At 34.1% G+C, this 19,271-nt stretch overlaps 1 protein-coding gene across 3 annotated transcripts in view; it reads left to right on the top strand.

The window, feature by feature from the left end:
- CD163L1 (CD163 molecule like 1) overlaps positions 1–19,271 on the top strand; it is an 88,783-nt gene that overhangs the window by 69,222 nt on the left and 290 nt on the right. For all 3 annotated transcript variants that reach the window (XM_023232477.1, XM_023232478.2, XM_023232479.1), the window contains 6 exons: positions 545–865; positions 4,525–4,833; positions 5,225–5,257; positions 6,001–6,111; positions 6,870–6,965; positions 17,014–17,120. In XM_023232477.1, the coding sequence (XP_023088245.1) occupies positions 545–865; positions 4,525–4,833; positions 5,225–5,257; positions 6,001–6,111; positions 6,870–6,965; positions 17,014–17,096 (953 nt within the window). In that variant the 3' untranslated portion in view covers positions 17,097–17,120. The remainder of the gene's footprint in view (positions 1–544; positions 866–4,524; positions 4,834–5,224; positions 5,258–6,000; positions 6,112–6,869; positions 6,966–17,013; positions 17,121–19,271) is intronic.

The following is a 19,271-nucleotide window of genomic DNA, read 5'->3' as shown; positions in this document are numbered from 1 at the left end:
TACGTTACATCCACCTTGGCTCTGAGAACACACTGTTAACCGTGTCCAATCTGCCTTATTTTGTTGTTCTGTTTTGTTTTGTTTTAGGCTTTTAGTAGTCTGAAGCCATGGTTGTTAGTTTCTGTCTCTAGTGGTAAGCGAAAAAGAGGGATGAGGAAGGCACTTGACCAGCCTGACGAGAAACAGAAACGAAGAACCCATAACTGTATTCTCTCCCTTGGACATCCCTGCAAATGGGATTAACCTCCTGATTATTTCCTGAATTGAATTTATGTTCGAGAGTAGAATGTAGAAGGTTGCATTTTAACTTAAGTTGATATAAAGTTAAAGCTCAAATACTATATCTGGGAAACCCATGCTAATCGTGAAATCACACAAGACCCTTAGTTTCCATCAGATTTATGCTGTTAATATGTCAGAGTGATTTATGAAATTGTATCGTGAGCCCTAATATATTATTTCCAAGGGAAAAATGGATTCCTTGAGGAGGAATTTTCCAACTCCAAAGGAAATATTTAACACTAAGTTTTGTATTTCTCTGTAGAATTCACAGCCTTGAGGCTCTACAGTGAAACTGAAATGGAGAGCTGTGCTGGGAGATTGGAAGTCTTCTATAATGGGACCTGGGGCAGCGTTGGCAGGAGGAACATCACCACAGCCATAGCAGGGATTGTGTGCAGGCAGCTGGGCTGTGGGGAGAATGGAGTTGTCAGCCTCGCCCCTTTGTCTAAGATCGGCTCTGGTTTCATGTGGGTGGATGACATTCAGTGTTCTAAAACGCATATCTCCATATGGCAGTGCCTGTCTGCCCCATGGGAGCGAAGAATCTCCAGCCCAGCAGAAGAGACCTGGATCACATGTGAAGGTGGGTATCTTTCTAAACACTGGCTGTCACTGAAGCCCTGTGAAACATAACTTAGCACAAGTAGCAAATCTTTCCATTCAGGAACACACGGCAGACTCACTGAAAAGTGCGTGACAATAAATCCTGATTTATCACATCTATTCTATATTGAAATTTTATTATTTTGGTTTAGTATTTTACAGGGTATTTAAAAATGTATATTGTCTCTTTTGATTCCTTTAGGCTTCTTGTGAGAAGGTGGATGAAAGCACATAAAGGGATAACAACTCATAAAAAATTATAGTGTTTTAAAAAATGAAAATATTATATATATACTTTGTCTCAGAAATTCTAGAAAGCCCAGAACTTTTGAGGAAATGTGAATTAATTAGGGAGATTAAACAGCTCTATTTTTTCCTGCAGAACATTTTACTATGGGAAGTTAGTTGATTATTTATAAGACACTTGTAAATTGTCTTATTTGATTAAAATTTAATATGTTTATTGTAGAGATTTTAGAAATTGTACAATTATAAACAATAAAATGCATTCCACGTTTAATCTGATTATCAAAAATAACCATTACTAATATTCAGAAACATTAACTATTAGACTTCCTTTTGTATAAAAACTTGAAGTTATGATTGTGTGTATGAAATATAGATATGTGTATATGAAATATAGACACTATATATGTGTATATGTATATATAGTATGATATCTATGCATGTAATGTATAGCATTACACTATATTTAGGATTTCTGTATCCTACTTTTATATGTAAAAGTGTACTGTAAATATATTTTAATTTCAATGAATAGCTTTCAAATGGCATGTAATATTTTATCACGTGAACATAAATAACCATGTGATTATTGGTATTAAGGCTATTTCTCAATGTCAAACTAGTATAAATAATGCCATTATAAGCATCCTTGTTCATTTTCAGTGAATCTCTGATTATATCTGAAGGTTATATTTCTAGTCCCATAATGAGTGGGTAAAATGAGTGAACATTTTTATGATTCTTTATATGTACTAGCTAATTACTCCAGCAGAAAACCTATGCATTCGTTTTCATTCTTATCACCAGTATATGAGAGCATTGATTTTATTTCACCCTTCCCATGAATGTTACACACAGAGAGAAACATATACACAGACATACACATACCTTCCCAAATTAAAATTTCACCTAAATCAACATAATTTGCATGGGCTTGGTTAGTAGTGGATATGGACATTATTTATGAGTATTGTCCATTTGTGGTTCATACTTTTAAGCATTTTGCTTCCTTTTATATTGTAATTTTGTCACAAAATATCATTCCCCCAAAAATTGAAAAAAAACCAGAAATCTTGAAAAAAACTACAAATATCACCTATAGTACCATGATCAGTTGATGATATATAGCTGATGTTACACTCTTGAGTATCATATATGTGTATATATTTTATATATATTCATCTATTTTATTGCAAAATGTTATACTATGCATTTTTGTGCTGCCTGCTCTTTTGATGTAGCAATATTTTCTCAAGTTAAAGTATATATTTTTTTACCATATGATACACTGTAATCTGATGCACCAAATCCCTGTCATTGGACATGTAAAAAATTCGTTATTTTTCCATTTTAAGTAACATCACATTAAATATCTTTAAATACAGAGAAAATTATTTTAAGCATATTTCTCAATATTTTCTTCCCAAAATCTATTTTCCTATTTGATCAATTATATTACCTGAAATTTTGGATTTCAACTATCTTGTTTTAATTTATCAATATTGTATGTTAAAATTTTGCATCTATATGTATATGAATGATACTATGCAATAGATCTTCAGTGCTCTTTTTATATTTGTTGATATTAGCATTGAGATTTGTTGAAATATAAAATTGACTAGGATGAATTCTGCCAGCTTTTATGATCTTTAATAGTATATGGAATAAAATCATTGTGTTTCAATATTTGAAAGAGAATAACTACAGCTATTTTGGATAGTAATTTGTTAATACTTAAAAAGAATGTCCAGGACTATTGGCTTAGTCTCATTTTCTTGAGTCAATTTTGTGAAAGGATGAAAGAATGCATTAGTCAGTTCTCATGCTGCTAATAAAGAAATATCAGAAACCAGGTAATTTATAAAGGAAAGAGGCTTAATGGACTCACAGTTCCACATGGCTGGGGAGGCCTCACAATCATGGCTGAAGGCAAAGGAGGAGCAAAGTCATGTTTTACATGGTGGCAGGCAAAAGAGCATGTGCAGGGGAACTCCCCGTATAAAACCATCAGATCTTGTGAGACTTATTCACTATCACAAGAACAGCACAGGAAAGACCCATCCCTATGATTCAATTACCTCCTACCAGGTCCCCCCAACAGCACATGGGAATTATGGGAGCTACAGTTCAATATTTGGATGGGGATACAGCCAAACCATAGCAAAGAAGTAGGATTAAAAACCATACTCTGAATGTATTATTATATAGGCCATTCAGTGATTTATTATTGTATAGGCTATTCAATGGTAGGAGGTAGAAGCTAGTCTAAAACTATTTATTAATGAGCAGGAGATTTACAAAAATGAAGAGAAAAAATAAACTCTTTCAAGATGTTTGGCTATGCGAGAGAGAAAAGAGTTAACCTGGTAACTGGAGAGGGACTCTTATGACAATGAGAAAGGAAAATTTTTAAAGGGTACATGTGAAAGTTACCAGGTTTGGGGACTTGGGGATGACTTATCAGACCTGGGGATGAGATGTTTAGATCAAAAACACCCTTTTGAATAGAAGCCAAATTACCTAAAAGTTAATTATCTACTGAAACTATATTATATTATTGCGAGAACTAAGATCCAATAGAGAAATCCTGAGATTCTCTTTTGGTCTTCATGTGGTTGGTGGGCAGAGGTAAGGCAGAGGCTTAGAATATGAAAGAACGTGTAACAAAATAATAAAGAATGAGAAATAAAAATGATAAGATCATTCTAAAATATCGAGGATTCTGCCAACTTTTTTGGCAGCAAGTTTAAAATGACCCCAGTTATAATTATCTGCAGTGAAACTCAGTATTTCAGGAACCAGCTTAAAGGAGGTGGAGAGTTAGGCTTATCCTGCATTTGTACACAGCCATGTGATGAGAAGTCACTAGTGCCAAGGCATTATTCATTTGGGAAAGAGAGTGTTTGTAGTTATGATCTTAGTATACATACTTACAGGGAGCGAAGTGAAGGCAAGAAAGGACTGATAATTGGAAGACATAGAAGAAGCAATGGTCTATGGATCAGACTTGAGCCAAACGAACATTAGTTATATTTGGAGAAATTGTGAAAATGAGAGGGACAAGACAGGAGGTTTGTGTCAAATAGGACATTGAAATTTGGAAAATGAAATCAATATGTTTTGTTTTCAGACACCTAGAGTAGAAAATGAATATCTGTTTTGGTCTCTCTGGAGATGCTTCACCCCTTGACTGTGACTAGTACAAACCACAGTCATGTGTAGGGGCTTATTCACTTTACAGGTCCTTGTCTAATCTATGTCACATGGAAATTCTGCCTTCCTTACCACACCCGTATTCATCAAGCACATTTATTACCTTCAAGTTTTTCTACCTTAGCATTCTCCCACAACCTCCTTCAGGAGTAAAGACAGCCATGTTTTGTGCCTTTGTAGATAGAATAAGAGTGCGTGGAGGAGACACGGAGTGCTCTGGGAGAGTGGAGATCTGGCACGCAGGCTCCTGGGGCACAGTGTGTGATGACTCCTGGGACCTGGCTGAGGCAGAAGTGGTATGTCAGCAGCTGGGCTGTGGCTCTGCTCTGGCTGCCCTGAGGGAGGCTTCGTTTGGCCAGGGAACTGGAACCATCTGGTTGGATGAGATGCAGTGCAAAGGAAATGAGTCATTTCTATGGGACTGTCATGCCAAACCCTGGGGACAAAGTGACTGTGGACACAAGGAAGATGCTGGCGTGAGGTGCTCTGGTAAGTGTGAAAAGGCCATGCTTAAACTGAGCCTCCCAGTAATGGTAGAGAATATTGGGAAACAGCCTCACTCAGAGAGTTGAGCTGAAGATACTAGGATTTCTTGCTGAAGAATGAAAGGCTATGTTAAACTAACGTTTTTCCACAACTAAATAAGATAATGTTCCACAGTTATCTAAAATAGCCCCCATAATTTTGAGGGAAGAAAGCTGGATTTAGCCTTAGACTAAATCCTCTTAGCAAGAGGATTCTGAGGAGTGATATTTTAAATGACAGCCAATATTCACAGACGTAAAAAGGATATTTAAATGACATCCAATATTCACAGGAGATGTAAAAAGAAATACCCAGTTCCTTTTCGTTCATTTATGTCTTTCTCTCTCTCTCTCAGGACAGTCGCTGAAATCACCGAATGCCTCCTCAGGTACAGTCTTCTGCCTGTCAGTGCTGACACCAATACCTAAGGCTATAAGGAAGGTTGAGGGAGGGCAGAAACTGCTATGATAATCAAAGAAGACTCTGGACTGCAGAAATATGAGTCTGTGAGTCGCAGCCAATGGTATCAATAGTTCTATGATTGCTTTGCTATGCAGCCCTTCTCTCTAGAAAAATCCATTTTACACGCAGAGAAGGATAAGATTCTCTTGGTACCCTCATAGATAGAGTTATCTTTCTAGATTCTCAAGTATTCTTTGTGAGACTGGCAGAAACAGTTCAAGCCTCAGGAGAATCACTTAAACCCAGGAGGCAGAGGTTGCAGTAAGCAGAGGTTGCAGCTGCACTCAGCCTGGGTGATGGAGTGAGACTCCATCTCAAAAAAAAAAAGAAAAAAGGAAACAGCTCACAGCTCAAGCTCTAGTATTTTCTGATTTCTGACGTTTTAGTAGTGAATGCAATGCAAGAGGAAAGGTTTAATTATCAAATCTTTCACATAAAATTGGAAGTAATTTAGGGCAATAGAATTATGGAAAGATTTGGATTCAGTTGTTCCTAGATAGTTTTCACCTAAAATAGCTCTCAAAGATTATGTATTGTTCATGAATATGCTGAAATGTATAGCCATTATTATTCTCAGCAACTAGGGAACCAGTTTTTTTTTTTACAATATATAAACCCACAACGGATATCTACTAGTTTAATACTTACCAATGCTTAATTTCTATACAGGTCATTCAGCACTTATTTTATCTGCTATCTTTGGTCTCCTTCTCCTGGTTCTGTTTATTCTATTTCTCACATGGTGCCAAGTTCAGAAACAAAAACATCTGCCCCTCAGAGGTGAGAACCCCACTAGGATTGTATCAAATGTGAGTTACCTGCCACCAAGGGCACACAGGATGGGGGATTCTTGCAGAGGGGAAGAAATGCACTTGCCACTTTGCGTAGGATGGATTGGAAAGTGCCAGGCCAAATGCAGAAGCATGTGGAAGGATCAAGAATCAGCCCATCCACAATTTCCATTTACACAAATGTAATCTTTTAAAAGCTGTAGCTTGCAATACAGATGATGAGTCAGAGAGGCAAATATCTTAGCTGATAGAAGGAAGGGAATTGTATGTTTGGGTTCAGAATCTAGATTGCAGAAATAGCCAATAGAAAATGTAGAAGCATGGTGAAGGATTAAGAACAAGAGTGTCCTGGGTTTGAACACCACTTACACAATTTACTAGCTGTGTGGCCTTTGGCTAGAAACTACCTTTCCAAAATCCAATTTCCTAATTTGTAAAGATAATAGTAGTACTACCTCATTACGTTAAGATAGTTAAATAAATTAATCATCTGTACGAAAAATGGCCAGCACATCGTAAGTACTATGTAAAGAACTTGGTAATAAAAGTGGAAGAATATCAAGGGTTCAAGAAAAAGGAAGATAAATATTAAAATTTTTAAAAATTCACTAGCAGGGTAGGTGCTGAAAGAGTCATTGGATTTTAGCTCAGAGGGATTAATATGTGTCAAACCTTAGCATTAAGTGTCCTAGTATAAGGGATAGGCCATTTGAATTTGAATCCTAACCATGAAGCATCCATTCTCAGTTTCAACCAGAAGGAGGGGTTCTCTCGAGGAGAATTTATTCCAGGAGATGGAGACCTGTCTCAAGAGAGAGGACCCACATGGGACAAGAACCTCAGGTCTGTGCAACTCCAGGGGCCTCACTCCATGGAGAGGGTGGGAATATAAATACCACTGATATTCAGGAATTCCCACCCGATGGAGATGTGTCTCAGCCTCTTATACAAAATACACGAAAGGGAAACAAATGGGGAATAGATAAAATAAAATATGACTCAAAATTAAGAAAACTGGAATATACATTCTCACTTATTTCATCCTCAGTGTCATACTTAGTTCATGGCAGAGGCACCAAGCAGAGAAGACTAAAATAAAAAGTATTGTTTCTTCTAATAATAAGTCAAATACCTTCTCCACAGTTTCGTTACAAACCCAATAAACAATAATTGTTTTCCAATTTCGTTACATTCTATTTTAATATGGTGGCTAAGTTCCTTGAATCTTATCTATATTTGTACATTTATAATTATTTTAAAAATAATTTTACTATGATATGCAGTGTGGACAAAACAGTGCATAAAAGTAAATCTTCTTTGGAAATAACTTATAATGGAATTACTGTGACAATACAATGAACACCATCTGGCAAAGCGACTTTCCAATAGCTATAACAAATTTTACTCCTCTGAGTTATAAATGAGAATGTATTTTACTGAATAATCACTGACACTAAATAGTGTCATCTTTTATAATGTTGCTAATTTAGTATTTGATAAGTGGCATCTCATTGTTATTTTAATTAACATTGTTTTAAATTTTATTTTTGTATTGATGTACATAGTTTCTAGGTACACATGATAATTTAGTACATTCATATAATTTGTAAAGATCAAATTAATGTAATTGGGTTATCTGTCACTTCAAATATTTGTCTTTTTATTATACCAGAAACATCTGAATTATCTTCTAGCTATTTTGAAATAGCAATAGATTATTGTAAATTATAGTCACCTTATTGATTTATCAAACACTAGATTTTATTTCTTATGATTATATATTTGTACTCAATCAACCTCTCTTTATCCTCCTTTTCCCCTACCCTTTCCAGCCTCTGATAACCACCAATCTACTCTCTATCTTCATGGGACATTTTTAACTCCCACATATTAATGAGAACATGGATATTTGTCTTTCTGTGCTTGGCTTATTTCATTTAACATAATGACTTCAGTTCCATCATGTTACTACAAATAACATGATTTCATTTTTTATGGCTAAAAATGTGTGTGTATATATACCACGTATTCTTTATCCATTCATTCATTGATGGACACTTAGGCTGATTCCATATTTTGGCTATAATAAATAGTACTGCAATAAACATGGTGCAGCTATCACTTTGTTATATAATTTTTGTTCTTTTGGATACATACCCAGAAGTGGAATTGCTGAATCATATAGTAATACTATCTTTAGTTTTTTGAGGAAAATCCATACAGTTTTCCATAATGACTATACTAATTTATACTCCCATCAATAGTGTATGAGGGTTCTCCTTTCTTCATATCCTTGCCAGCGTCCATTATTTCCTGTCTTTTTGATAAAAGCCATTCTGCCTGAGGTATGATATTTCATTGTCTTTTTGAGTTACATTTCTCTGATTATTAGTGTTGTTGAGCATTTATTTACAAATTGGCCATTTGTATATCTTTTGAGAAATGTCTATTCAGTTCTTTCACCCATTTTTAAAATCAGATTAGTTGGTTTTTTGCTATTGAGTTGTCTGAGCTCTCTCTATATTTAGATTATTAACCCGTTATTAGATGGATAGTTTAAAAATATTTTCTCCCACTCTGTGGGTTGTCTCTTCACTTTGTTGATTGTTTCCTTTGCTGTGCAGAAGCTTTTTTGATTGATGTAATCCCATGTGTCTATATTTTTGCTTTGACGGCCTGAGTTTTTGAGGTCTTACCCAAGAATCTTTGCCCAAACCAATATCCTGGAGTGTTTCCCAGTGTTTTCTTCTAGTAGTTTCACAGTTTCAGGTCTTACATTTAGTTATTCAATCCGTTTTTATTTGATGTTTTATATGGTGTGAGACAGAATCTAGTTTCATTCTTGTGCGTGTGGTTATCCAGTTTTCCCAGTGCCATTTATTGAAGAGACGGTCTTTTCCCAGTGTATGTCCTTGCTGTATTTGTCAACAGTGGCTTGGCTATAAATGCATGGATTTATATCTGGGTTGTCTATTCTGTTCCACTGGTTTATGTATCTGTTTTAGTACCATGCTAGATTTGCTTACTATAATTTTGTAGTATATTTTGAAGTCAGGTAATGTGATACCTCCAATTATGTTCTTTTGCTTGGAATAGCTTTGGCTATTGGAGGTCTTCTGTTGTTCCATCTAAAATTTATGATTGTTATTTCTATTTCTGTGAAAAACGTCATTAGTGTTTTCATAGGGATTGCACTGAATCTGTAAATTGCTTTGAGTAATTGCTTTTGTTATTTAACAATATTAATTCTTTCAATCTATGAGCATGAAATATAGTTCCATTTTTTTGTCCTCTTCTATTTCTTTCATCAGTGTTTTATAGTTTTGTTTGTATACATCTTTCACTTCTTGGTTAAATTGATTCCTAAGTATTTTATATTATTTATAGCTATTGCAGATTGGATTGCTTTTTGATTTCTTTTTCACGTTATTTGCTTTTAGGATATAGAAATGCTACTGATTTTTATATGTTGATTTTGTATTCTGTAACTTTACTGAATGTATTTATTAGTTCTCACAGTTTTTTGGTGGAGTCTATAGATTTTTCTAACTATAAAACCACATTGTCTGCAAAGAAGGCTAATTTGACTTCTTTCTTTCCAACTAGGATGACTCATATGTCTTTCTCTTGCGTAACTGCTCTGGTTGGGACTTCCAGTATTACGCTGAATAAATGTGGTGAAAATGGACATCTTTGCCTTGTTCCACATTTTAGAGGAAATGTTTTCTATTTTTCCCCATTTAGTATCATATTAGCTGTGGATTTATCATACATGGCCTTTATTATGTTGAAATATGTTCCTTCTATACCCAGTATATTGAGGCTTTTCATTATAACAGGATGTTGAATTTTACTAATGATTTTTAGCATCTATTGATGTGATCATACGGGTTTTGTTCTTGATTCTGACACTTCTTTATTGATTTGCTCATGTTGAACAATCTTTGCATCCCTGGAATGAATTTCACTTGATTTTGGTGAAAAATCTTTTAATCTGTTGTTGAATTTAGTCTGCTAGTATTTTGGTGAGGATTTTTACATTTTTGTTCATCAGCGACATTGGCCTGCAGTCTTCTTTCTTTCTTGTTTCATTGTCTGGTTTCGGTATCAGGGTAATGCTGGCTCTATAAAATGAGTTTAGAAGTGTTCTCTCCTCTTCAATTTCGTTAAGGGTTTGAATAGAATTAGGATTAGTTCTTCTTTAAATGGTTGGTAGAATTCAGCAGTGAAGCATCAGGTCCTGGGGTTTTCTTTAGTGACAGGTGTTTTAAATTATTATTATTATGGCTTTGATCTCATGACTTGTTATTGATTTGTTGAACTTTTCTATTTTTTCATGGCGCAGTGTTGGTAAGTTTGTGTACGATTAGAAATATTTCCAATTCTTCTAAGTTTTCCAAATTGTCTATAGTTGTTCATAATATTTTTAAATGATTCTTTGTATTTCTGTGGTCTCAATTGTTATGTCTCTCTTTTCATTTCTGATTTTATTTATTTCAGTTTTCTCTCTTCTTACTTAGTCCAGCTAAAGATTTATCAATTTGTTTTATCTTTTCAAAAAATCAACTTATTAATCTTGCTGCTCCTTTGTAGATTTTAAGTCTTAATTTAATTTATTTCTTCTCTGATTTTTATTATTATTTCTTTTTATCTGCTAATTTGGGGTTTGGTTTGTTCTTTCCTTTTTTGTTCTTTGAAGTGCACCATTAGCCTGTTTATTTGCAGTCTTTCTACCTTTTTTTCCCCCTTTTTAATATGGAGTCTCACTCTGTCGCCCAAGCTGGAGTGCAGGGGTACAATCTCGGCTAACTGCAACCTCTACCTCCCAGATTCAAGCAATTCTCCTGCCTCAGCCTCTGGAGCAGCTAGGATTACAGGCACATGACACCATGCCTGGCTAATTATTTTTGTATTTTTAGTAGACATGGGATTTCACCATGTTGGCCAGACTGGTCTCGATCTACTTTTTTGATCTGGGTGTTTACTGCTATAAACTTCCCTCTTAGTACTGTTATTTAGTGTTTTTTTGTTTGTTTTTTTGCTGTATCCCATATATTTCAGTATGTTGTGTTTTCATTTCCGTTTTTAAAAAAACTCTTAATTTTCTTAATTTATTTCCTTTTCATGGCTGAGTAGTATTCTATGGTGTGTGTATATATATATATATATACACCACATTTTCTTTATCCACTTGTTGATTGGGCTGGGTCCATATTTTTGCAATTGCAAATTGTGTTGCTATAAAAATGCATGTGCAAGTGTCTTTTTCATAAAATGACTTCTTTTCCTCTGGGTGGACACCCAGTAGTAGGATTGCTGGATCAAATGGTAGATCTCCTTTTACCATTATGTTATATTATATTATTATATATTAGTGTTATGTTAATAATATAATTATATTATAAATCATATATTATATTATATATTATATTTATACTACATTACATACAAATATAATATAAATTTATATTATATTAATATAACATATAAATTACATTATATATAAATTACAGTATAATATGTAATTTATTATATTTATATGTAATATATGTTACAATATAATATGTAAATTACATCATATTATATTAAATTAATATACAATATATTAATTTATAATTATGTTATGATTGTTAATTTAATATATTAATTGATATATACTATATTATAGAATAAATTATTAGAATAATTTAATTATTAGAATAATTATCTATAATAATTATTATATATTATATATCATATAATATTTAATATATTTATATTATAGTATATTATATATAATTTAATATAATTATATAGCATAATTACTATATAGTCTATAATATATAAGTTATAATTATAATATATAATCTATAATAGGTAAGTTATATATTATAATATATAATATAAAAATAATATATGTGATATATAATATACAAGTAATATATAGTATATATAATTTATATAAGTAATATATACTATATAAAAATAATATATAGTATATATAATATACAAATGTACCTTATATATATAAATACTCCATTTTACATGTATGTGTATATACACAATGGAATATAGGTGAACTTTAGGGAAATTATACTAAGTGAAATAATTACGCTAAGTAAAATTAGCCAGAAACAGACAAATACTACATGATTCCCTTTATAAGAGGTACATAGAGCAATCAAATTCATAAAAACAGAAAGTAGAATGGTAGTTTCCGGGGACTGGAGGAGGGAAAATGGAGAGTTATTCTTTAATTAGTATAGAGTTTCATTTTGCAAGATAAAAAGAATTCTGGAGATAGATGGTGGTAATGGTTGCACAAACAACTGAATGTACTTAATTTCATCAAATCATACACTTAAAAAAAATCTTGGGACTCTGAAAAGTAAATAACACATTGAAAAGAGATGTCAAACTGAGGAAAGACTATTGTGATCATGATGGTAAATTGTCTGTTTGTTTTTTTTTCTTCCTGGACTCCTAAAAAAGCCCATCTTTCTGGCCAGAGGACAGGGGAAGGAAAATCCAGGGAATATGGGGGAATCTTCCTATTTTTCAGTTTGCTTTCTTGGCCCTAGCCCTACTCCAGTTTCAAAGGCATATCTGCCCTGCTACAGCCAATGTGGTACAGGCAACCAAGTTTGAGAGAAGATTTATTTCTCTGGATAGCAGAACATGAACGAATGACCCCTGTTATGCAAATCGTTTGTGGAAAATCCTCATTCTCTTTTCTCTTACTACTTCCTAGTCGTGTGAAACTTTACTGCAGTATGAGAAAATAAAACTGTGAGATAACCCATTTATTTTCTTGCCAGAGAAAATAGAAAAAGAAGCCACTGCAAACTAGAGACAACAGAGGAAATTCCATAGAGGGAAGATCAGGAGAAGAGGTCTTGAAGCAATACAAGTACCAGGTTTACCTTTTAGCTGCAGATATGCAGAACATCCACAATAAAGCATAGCAAAGTATTTGAGAACTGAACAAAAATATATATACTACTCAAATCCCAGAACAACTCATACTGGTACATACAAAAAGCATACCCAAACAGAATAGCAAAGTCTTTGAGAACTGAATTGGCACTAAATAAACTACCACAGATTGCAATCTGAACCTAACTGGGTTGATCGCTTGCTAAAACAAAACTAAACAAAAATAAAAACAAAAATCCACTTTCTCCAAAGTGTTTTAACAAAACTTTTGTAAGACTTGGAAGTCTTACAACATAATATTCAAAATATCCAACATACAAACCAAAATTATTCAACATACAACCAGGAATATCTGATCAATTCTCATGGAACAGACAACCAGCAACTGCCAATCTACATTAAACAGAGGTTGGAATTACCATACAAAGACTGTAACAGCATGAAAGCTATTATAGCCATATTCTATGAGGCAATGGCAAGCTTTCTAGAAATGCATAGAGAAACTTTTTCAGGAGAGAAGCAGAATCCCATGGAAATTTAAAAATTAAAAATGTCAGTATATGAAAATTTTTTGGCCGGGCGCAGTGGCTCAAGCCTGTAATCCCAGCACTCTGGGAGGCCAAGACGGGTGGATCACGAGCTCAGGAGATCGAGACCATCCTGGCTAACAAGGTGAAACCCTGTCTCTACTAAAAAATACAAAAAACTAGCGGGGCGAGGTGGCGGGCGCCTGTAGTCCCAGCTACTCAGGAGGCTGAGGCAGGAGAATGGCGTGAACCCGGGAGGCAGAGCTTGCAGTGAGCTGAGATCCGGCCACTGCACTCCAGCCTGGGAGACAGAGCCAGACTCCGTCTCAAAAAAAAAAAAAAAAAAAAAAAAAAAAAAGAAAATTTTTCAAAAAATCACTGGATTGCCTCAACAACAGAATGAAGATAACAGAAAAAAAAATCAGTGAACTTCAAGACAGACCAATAGAAATTATTCAGTAAAATAGGAAAAAAGATGCCTTAAAAATGGGGAGAGAGGAACCTATGAGAATATATCAAAAGATATACATACTGGTGGTGTGTGGTGGCTCATGGCTGTAATCCCAGCACTTTGGGAAGCCGAGGTGAGTGGATCACATGAGGTCAGGTGTTTGAGACCAGCCTGGCTACATGGTGAAACCTCATATCTACTAAAAATACAAAAATTAGCTGGGTGTGGTAGTAGGGGACCTGTAATCCCAGCTACTTGGGAGGCTGAAGCAGGATAATTGCTTGAACCTGGAAGGCAGAGGTTGCAGTGAGTGGAGATCGCACCATTGCACTCCAGCATGGGTGACAAGAACAAAACTCCATCTGAAAAAAAAAAAAAAGGCATACATATCATTGGAGTATTAGAAAAAGAGAGAACTTAGACATGGTGCAGGATTTGTTTTTAAAGAAATATTGGCTGAAAACTTCATAAATGTATTGAAAGACATGAATTCATAGATTTAAGAAGCTTAGCAAACACCAAACTAAATGTATGCATTCCCAGACACATCATGCTCAAATTACTGAAAATCAAACACAAAGGAAAAAATATCAAAAGCAAGAAGACAAAAATGACACATTATGTTTAGAGGAACAACAATTAAAATGAATACCCCTTCTAAAGGGGTCAGGAAACACTTAAACAAAATCTTTAAAGTGCTAAATGAAAAGAACTATCAATCCAGAATTCTATATCCAGAAAAAATAACTTTCAGGAATGAAGATGAGCAAATTTATCTGTTAGATCAAATAAGAGTAAAAAATTTTTAAGGATTTTATTTTACCTGTATTTATTTCTTCTCTAATGCTTTTTTTTTTTTTTTTTTTTTAGATCAGAGCTTCCGACCTATATCATTTTCTTTCTTTCTGAACAATTTCTTTTATAATTTTTTGCAAAGTGACTGTAATGGCAACAAATAACCTCAATTTTTATTTGTCTGAGAAAACCTTTTATTTCTCGTTCACTTTTGAAGGATACTTTCCCTGAACACAGAATTCTAAGTTGTTGGGTTTTTTTTTTCACCCTAAATATTATACTCACTCTTCTTGCTAGTATAGTTTTTGAAGAGAAGTTCAATTTAATTCTTATTCTTGCTCCTCTGTAGACAATTTTTTTTCTCTGGCTTCTTTTAATATTTTTTCTTTGTCTTTGATTTTTTGCAGTTTGAATATGAATGCCTAAATTCCAGGTTTTTTGTTTGTTTTGTTTTGTTTTGTTTTGTTTTGTTTTGGCATTTATTCTGCTTGGTGTTCTTTGTGCAGCCTGGATAAGTGCTTTGGTTTCTGTCATTAGTTGTCAGAAATCCTGTCATTATTGCTTCATATATTTTTCTGCTTCTTTCTCACCTTTGTCTCCTTCTGGCATTCCTATTGTATGTATGTTACATCTTTTGTAGTTCTTTCACAATTTTTGGATATTCTGTTCTGTCTTTTTTATTCTTTTCTCTTTGCATTTGAGTTTTTGAAGTTTCCATTAATGTTTCTTCAAACTCACTCATTTTTTTCCCTCAGCTGTGTCCAGTCCATTGACGGGCCCTTAAAAGACATGCTTCATTTCTATTACAGTGTTGTTAATGTCTAGCATTTTTAATTCTTTCTTTGAATTTCCAACTCTGTGCCTACATTGCTCATATGTTCCTGCAGGTTGTCCTCTTTTTCCTTTAGATCCCGTAACATTAATTATAGTTGTTTTAAAGTTCTGGTGTTATCATTTCAACATCTCTCTCATATCTGAGTCTGGTCTGATGTTTGCTGTCTCTTCAGACTCTGTTTTTTGTCTTTCAGTGTGCCTTGTAATTATTTTGTAGAAAGTCAGACATGACATATAGTGGACACAAAGAATTGATGTAAAGAGAGTAGTTGGTGTAAGGTTTTATATTTATCTGTATTTCCTCTGGTGCCCTTGTTTTTGTCTCCCCTGTTGTCTTTGAGGCTCCCTAGTGAGTTCTTAAATAAGATCTCTGATGTGCAATTTTATCCATTGTATTCCCCGGTATTTTATAGGAACCCTATTGAAGTGTTCTTCGTTAAGAAGAACACAATATTTATATGTACTTCAAAATGACTGCTTTCCCCTCCTCCTGATAGAAAGCACAAGATGATTTTGCTCCAGTCTTCACTGTGATAACTTGGTAGGGCTTCTAAAGGTAAAACAAAAATGTAGGTCTCCTGGAGTTTTTAACATTGAAACTTTTCCACTCTGAGCCTACAGTAATTTGTCAATTACAGTTTAGATTTCCCTACCCCATTACTGATTTCCACAGGGATTTCTGCCTATGAGGTCCTGCTCTATTAAGTTGCAATTCTCTGTCTGCCTGTCTGTCTCTCCCAATTTTGGTGGTAGTGGTTTGCCCTGTGACCTCAGTTCTTTGACGGACCTAAGAAGAGTTGTTGATTTTCACCTTTTTTCTTGTTATGTGATTGGCAGTAATGACTCCCAAGCTTCTTACAGGCTGCATGGGCAACTAGAAGTTCAAATAATTACTCTTAAAAGATGCAGTCATATTCAACCTTCTTGATATTTAGTTATCTAAATTTATTTATCCACGGACAACAATTCTTTATTTCTCTCAATTCTGCCAAAAATGGAATAACTCCCTAAATACAATTTTTAGTACCCTCCTATCTTTAGACAATGATGCTTACCATTGAGTTTTACTTGTCCCATTTTAAAACTCAAAATATAAATATCACAATTCTAGGCTTTTAAGATACTGGGAGCAAATCTAATAATCTGATAAAAACCTGTATTATTTGTTTTGGTAACACTTAATGGTTTATCCTTTTAAATATGGTAATTGTTTTACTTCAAAACAGTAACTAAGCATGCTCTTAGTTTATGTAATAGTCACTTCTTGCTCTATTATACTTTCCCAGCTGATCAAACACTGCACCTAACAGCTCTTCCCTCTGCAGAAAGATTTTCTACTACTCAATAATACAGATTTTGCCTCTTTCAGATGACACCCCCAACCATGGTTGTGAAGATGCTAGAGACACATCGCTGTTGGGGGTTCTTCCTGCCTCTGAAGCCACAAAATGACTTTGGACTTCCAGGGCTCACCAGGTAAGTTGAGAAGTATCATTCTTACTAAAACTAGTAATTTAATCTCCCACTGTCGCATAATTAAACACATTTTTTCCAGTATTTATATTACCATATATTATGTCACTGGTTCTTATCCCCAGTATATCAAATATTCTATGTTAACCTCTGGAAAAGAGAAAGGTTGGTGAGAAAGTTGTTCCTATAGAAAATTTACAGAGTTTATCAGAATTGGTTTTGAGCATTGGCTGGGGCTGCAGATAGTCTGTCACTAAGGAAGAGGTTGATTCGATCTCAGCTTCACATACTGCTCATTGATAACCTCAATTCCTAGGATTTCTGTTCATTTTTTGTTACACAGAGTAGGATGTTCACATTTATTCTCTTAAGTACAGCCTAGATTCCATGCATTAATATCACTCCTTATTGCTTTAATCGCCAGTGCCTGACAGATGATACATGCTTAATATTTAATCAATGTAGGTGGCTTTGTCTGATGAGAAAACATTAACATAATAGTAATGAAATCATTCTCTAAAGGTTTAGAGAAACAAGCATTCATTATATAATAATGTTGCATTGAGGCAATTCTAAAACACTCACTGGTGCCAGGACAAATAATTAAAATCAAAGTCAACTAGAAAATCCAGCACAAAAAGAACAGTGCTTTCTCTCAAGTACAGTGGATGGTCCAAATACGATGGAGAGAAAAATTTAACTCAATGAAGTCAAAGGACTAGAAAGCACTGTGCTTTCTAAATAGTGTTGAGAACACCTTTTAATTCCTAGCATGAATGAGCTAGCAATTCTGGAAAGAGCATTTCTGTGTAGCCCAAAGATAATTCTAAATTTTTTATGGTAATAAATGCCAGGGAGCAAAGATAAGTCATATCTCCTGATTTTTATTACAGAATAACTAGGCATCACCAACACAAAACTATTTCGAATTTGACCCAAAGATTCAAGTGAATGGGCTTGAGTTTCTCCATTTTTTTCTCAAAAATATATTATTACCATAATAACAATAAAAGAAATACCAGAATAAATACCATTTTGTGCAAAATGCACAAAAAACATTTAGATAATAACTAGCTCCAACATAATTTAATGGTAACTCTTCTAATACCAAGACTTATATTTATGATTGAAGCCTTTTTCCTCTTTATATGCTATTGATAATTTCTCTATTTGGAAAGGTTCATTGAAAAACTTAAAATATATCCTAAAGTGTATCTTGTGGTGTTTTCATCTGCATGATATAAGGAACAAATGATTTAGTCTATATTATTCTAAACCAATTTTAAATACTAATTTATATTAGCACAATTTTTCTTTGCCAGTGGATACTATATGTTGTTTTTAAAGTACTTGAAATTAGGGTTCTATATTAGAAAACATTTTCCCTCAGCAGTTCTGCTTAGTTTATTATTGTGCTTAGTTTATTATTGTGTATTAGTTTTCTAGGGCTGCCAAAAGAAAATGCCACAGACTGGGCAGCTTAAACAACAGAGATTTGTTTTCTCACAATTCTGGATGCCAGAAGTCCATGATCAAGATGGTGGGAGGTTTGGTTTCTTCTGAGGCCTCCTTCCTTCCCTTGCAGATGGCCATCTTCTTGTTATGCCCTCAGATGGTCATCCCTTGGTCTGTGTCACCTGTGATCTAATTTCTTCTTGTAAGGACACCAGTCATACTGGATTAGGGCTCACCCATGTGACCTCATTTTACCGTAATTATCTCTTTGAAGGTCCAGTCTTCAAATACAATCACATCCTGAGGAACTAGGGGTTAAAACTTGAACATATGAATTTGGGGGGGACCCAATTCAGTTCATAACACTGAGCAAGTCTATTACTCTATGATAGAAAAAAACCTACTTTTGCCCTGTCTAAACCCCATTAATCATCAGTTCTGACTCAGAATCCATCCTAAAAACTTTTGAAAGATTAATTTCCAGAGGCATTCCAAAAAGCAAAACCATATGTAATTGTACCTTCCTTTTTAATTTTGGTGCTATTTAACTCTTTTTCTTTGATAAGTAAATTATTACATTCTGGGACTCAGAATTCTAGATTATGGGAACAGAAAGAAAATTGCATAATATTTGCATATGCACAAAAAAGAAATATCAGTACATAGCACCTACTAAATCTGTCCTAATCGATCAATTAT

Source organism: Piliocolobus tephrosceles, chromosome 10, assembly GCF_002776525.5.
Source record: "Piliocolobus tephrosceles isolate RC106 chromosome 10, ASM277652v3, whole genome shotgun sequence".
Classification (NCBI taxonomy): domain Eukaryota; kingdom Metazoa; phylum Chordata; class Mammalia; order Primates; family Cercopithecidae; genus Piliocolobus; species Piliocolobus tephrosceles.
This window is presented reverse-complemented; position numbering and strand designations above follow the sequence as displayed.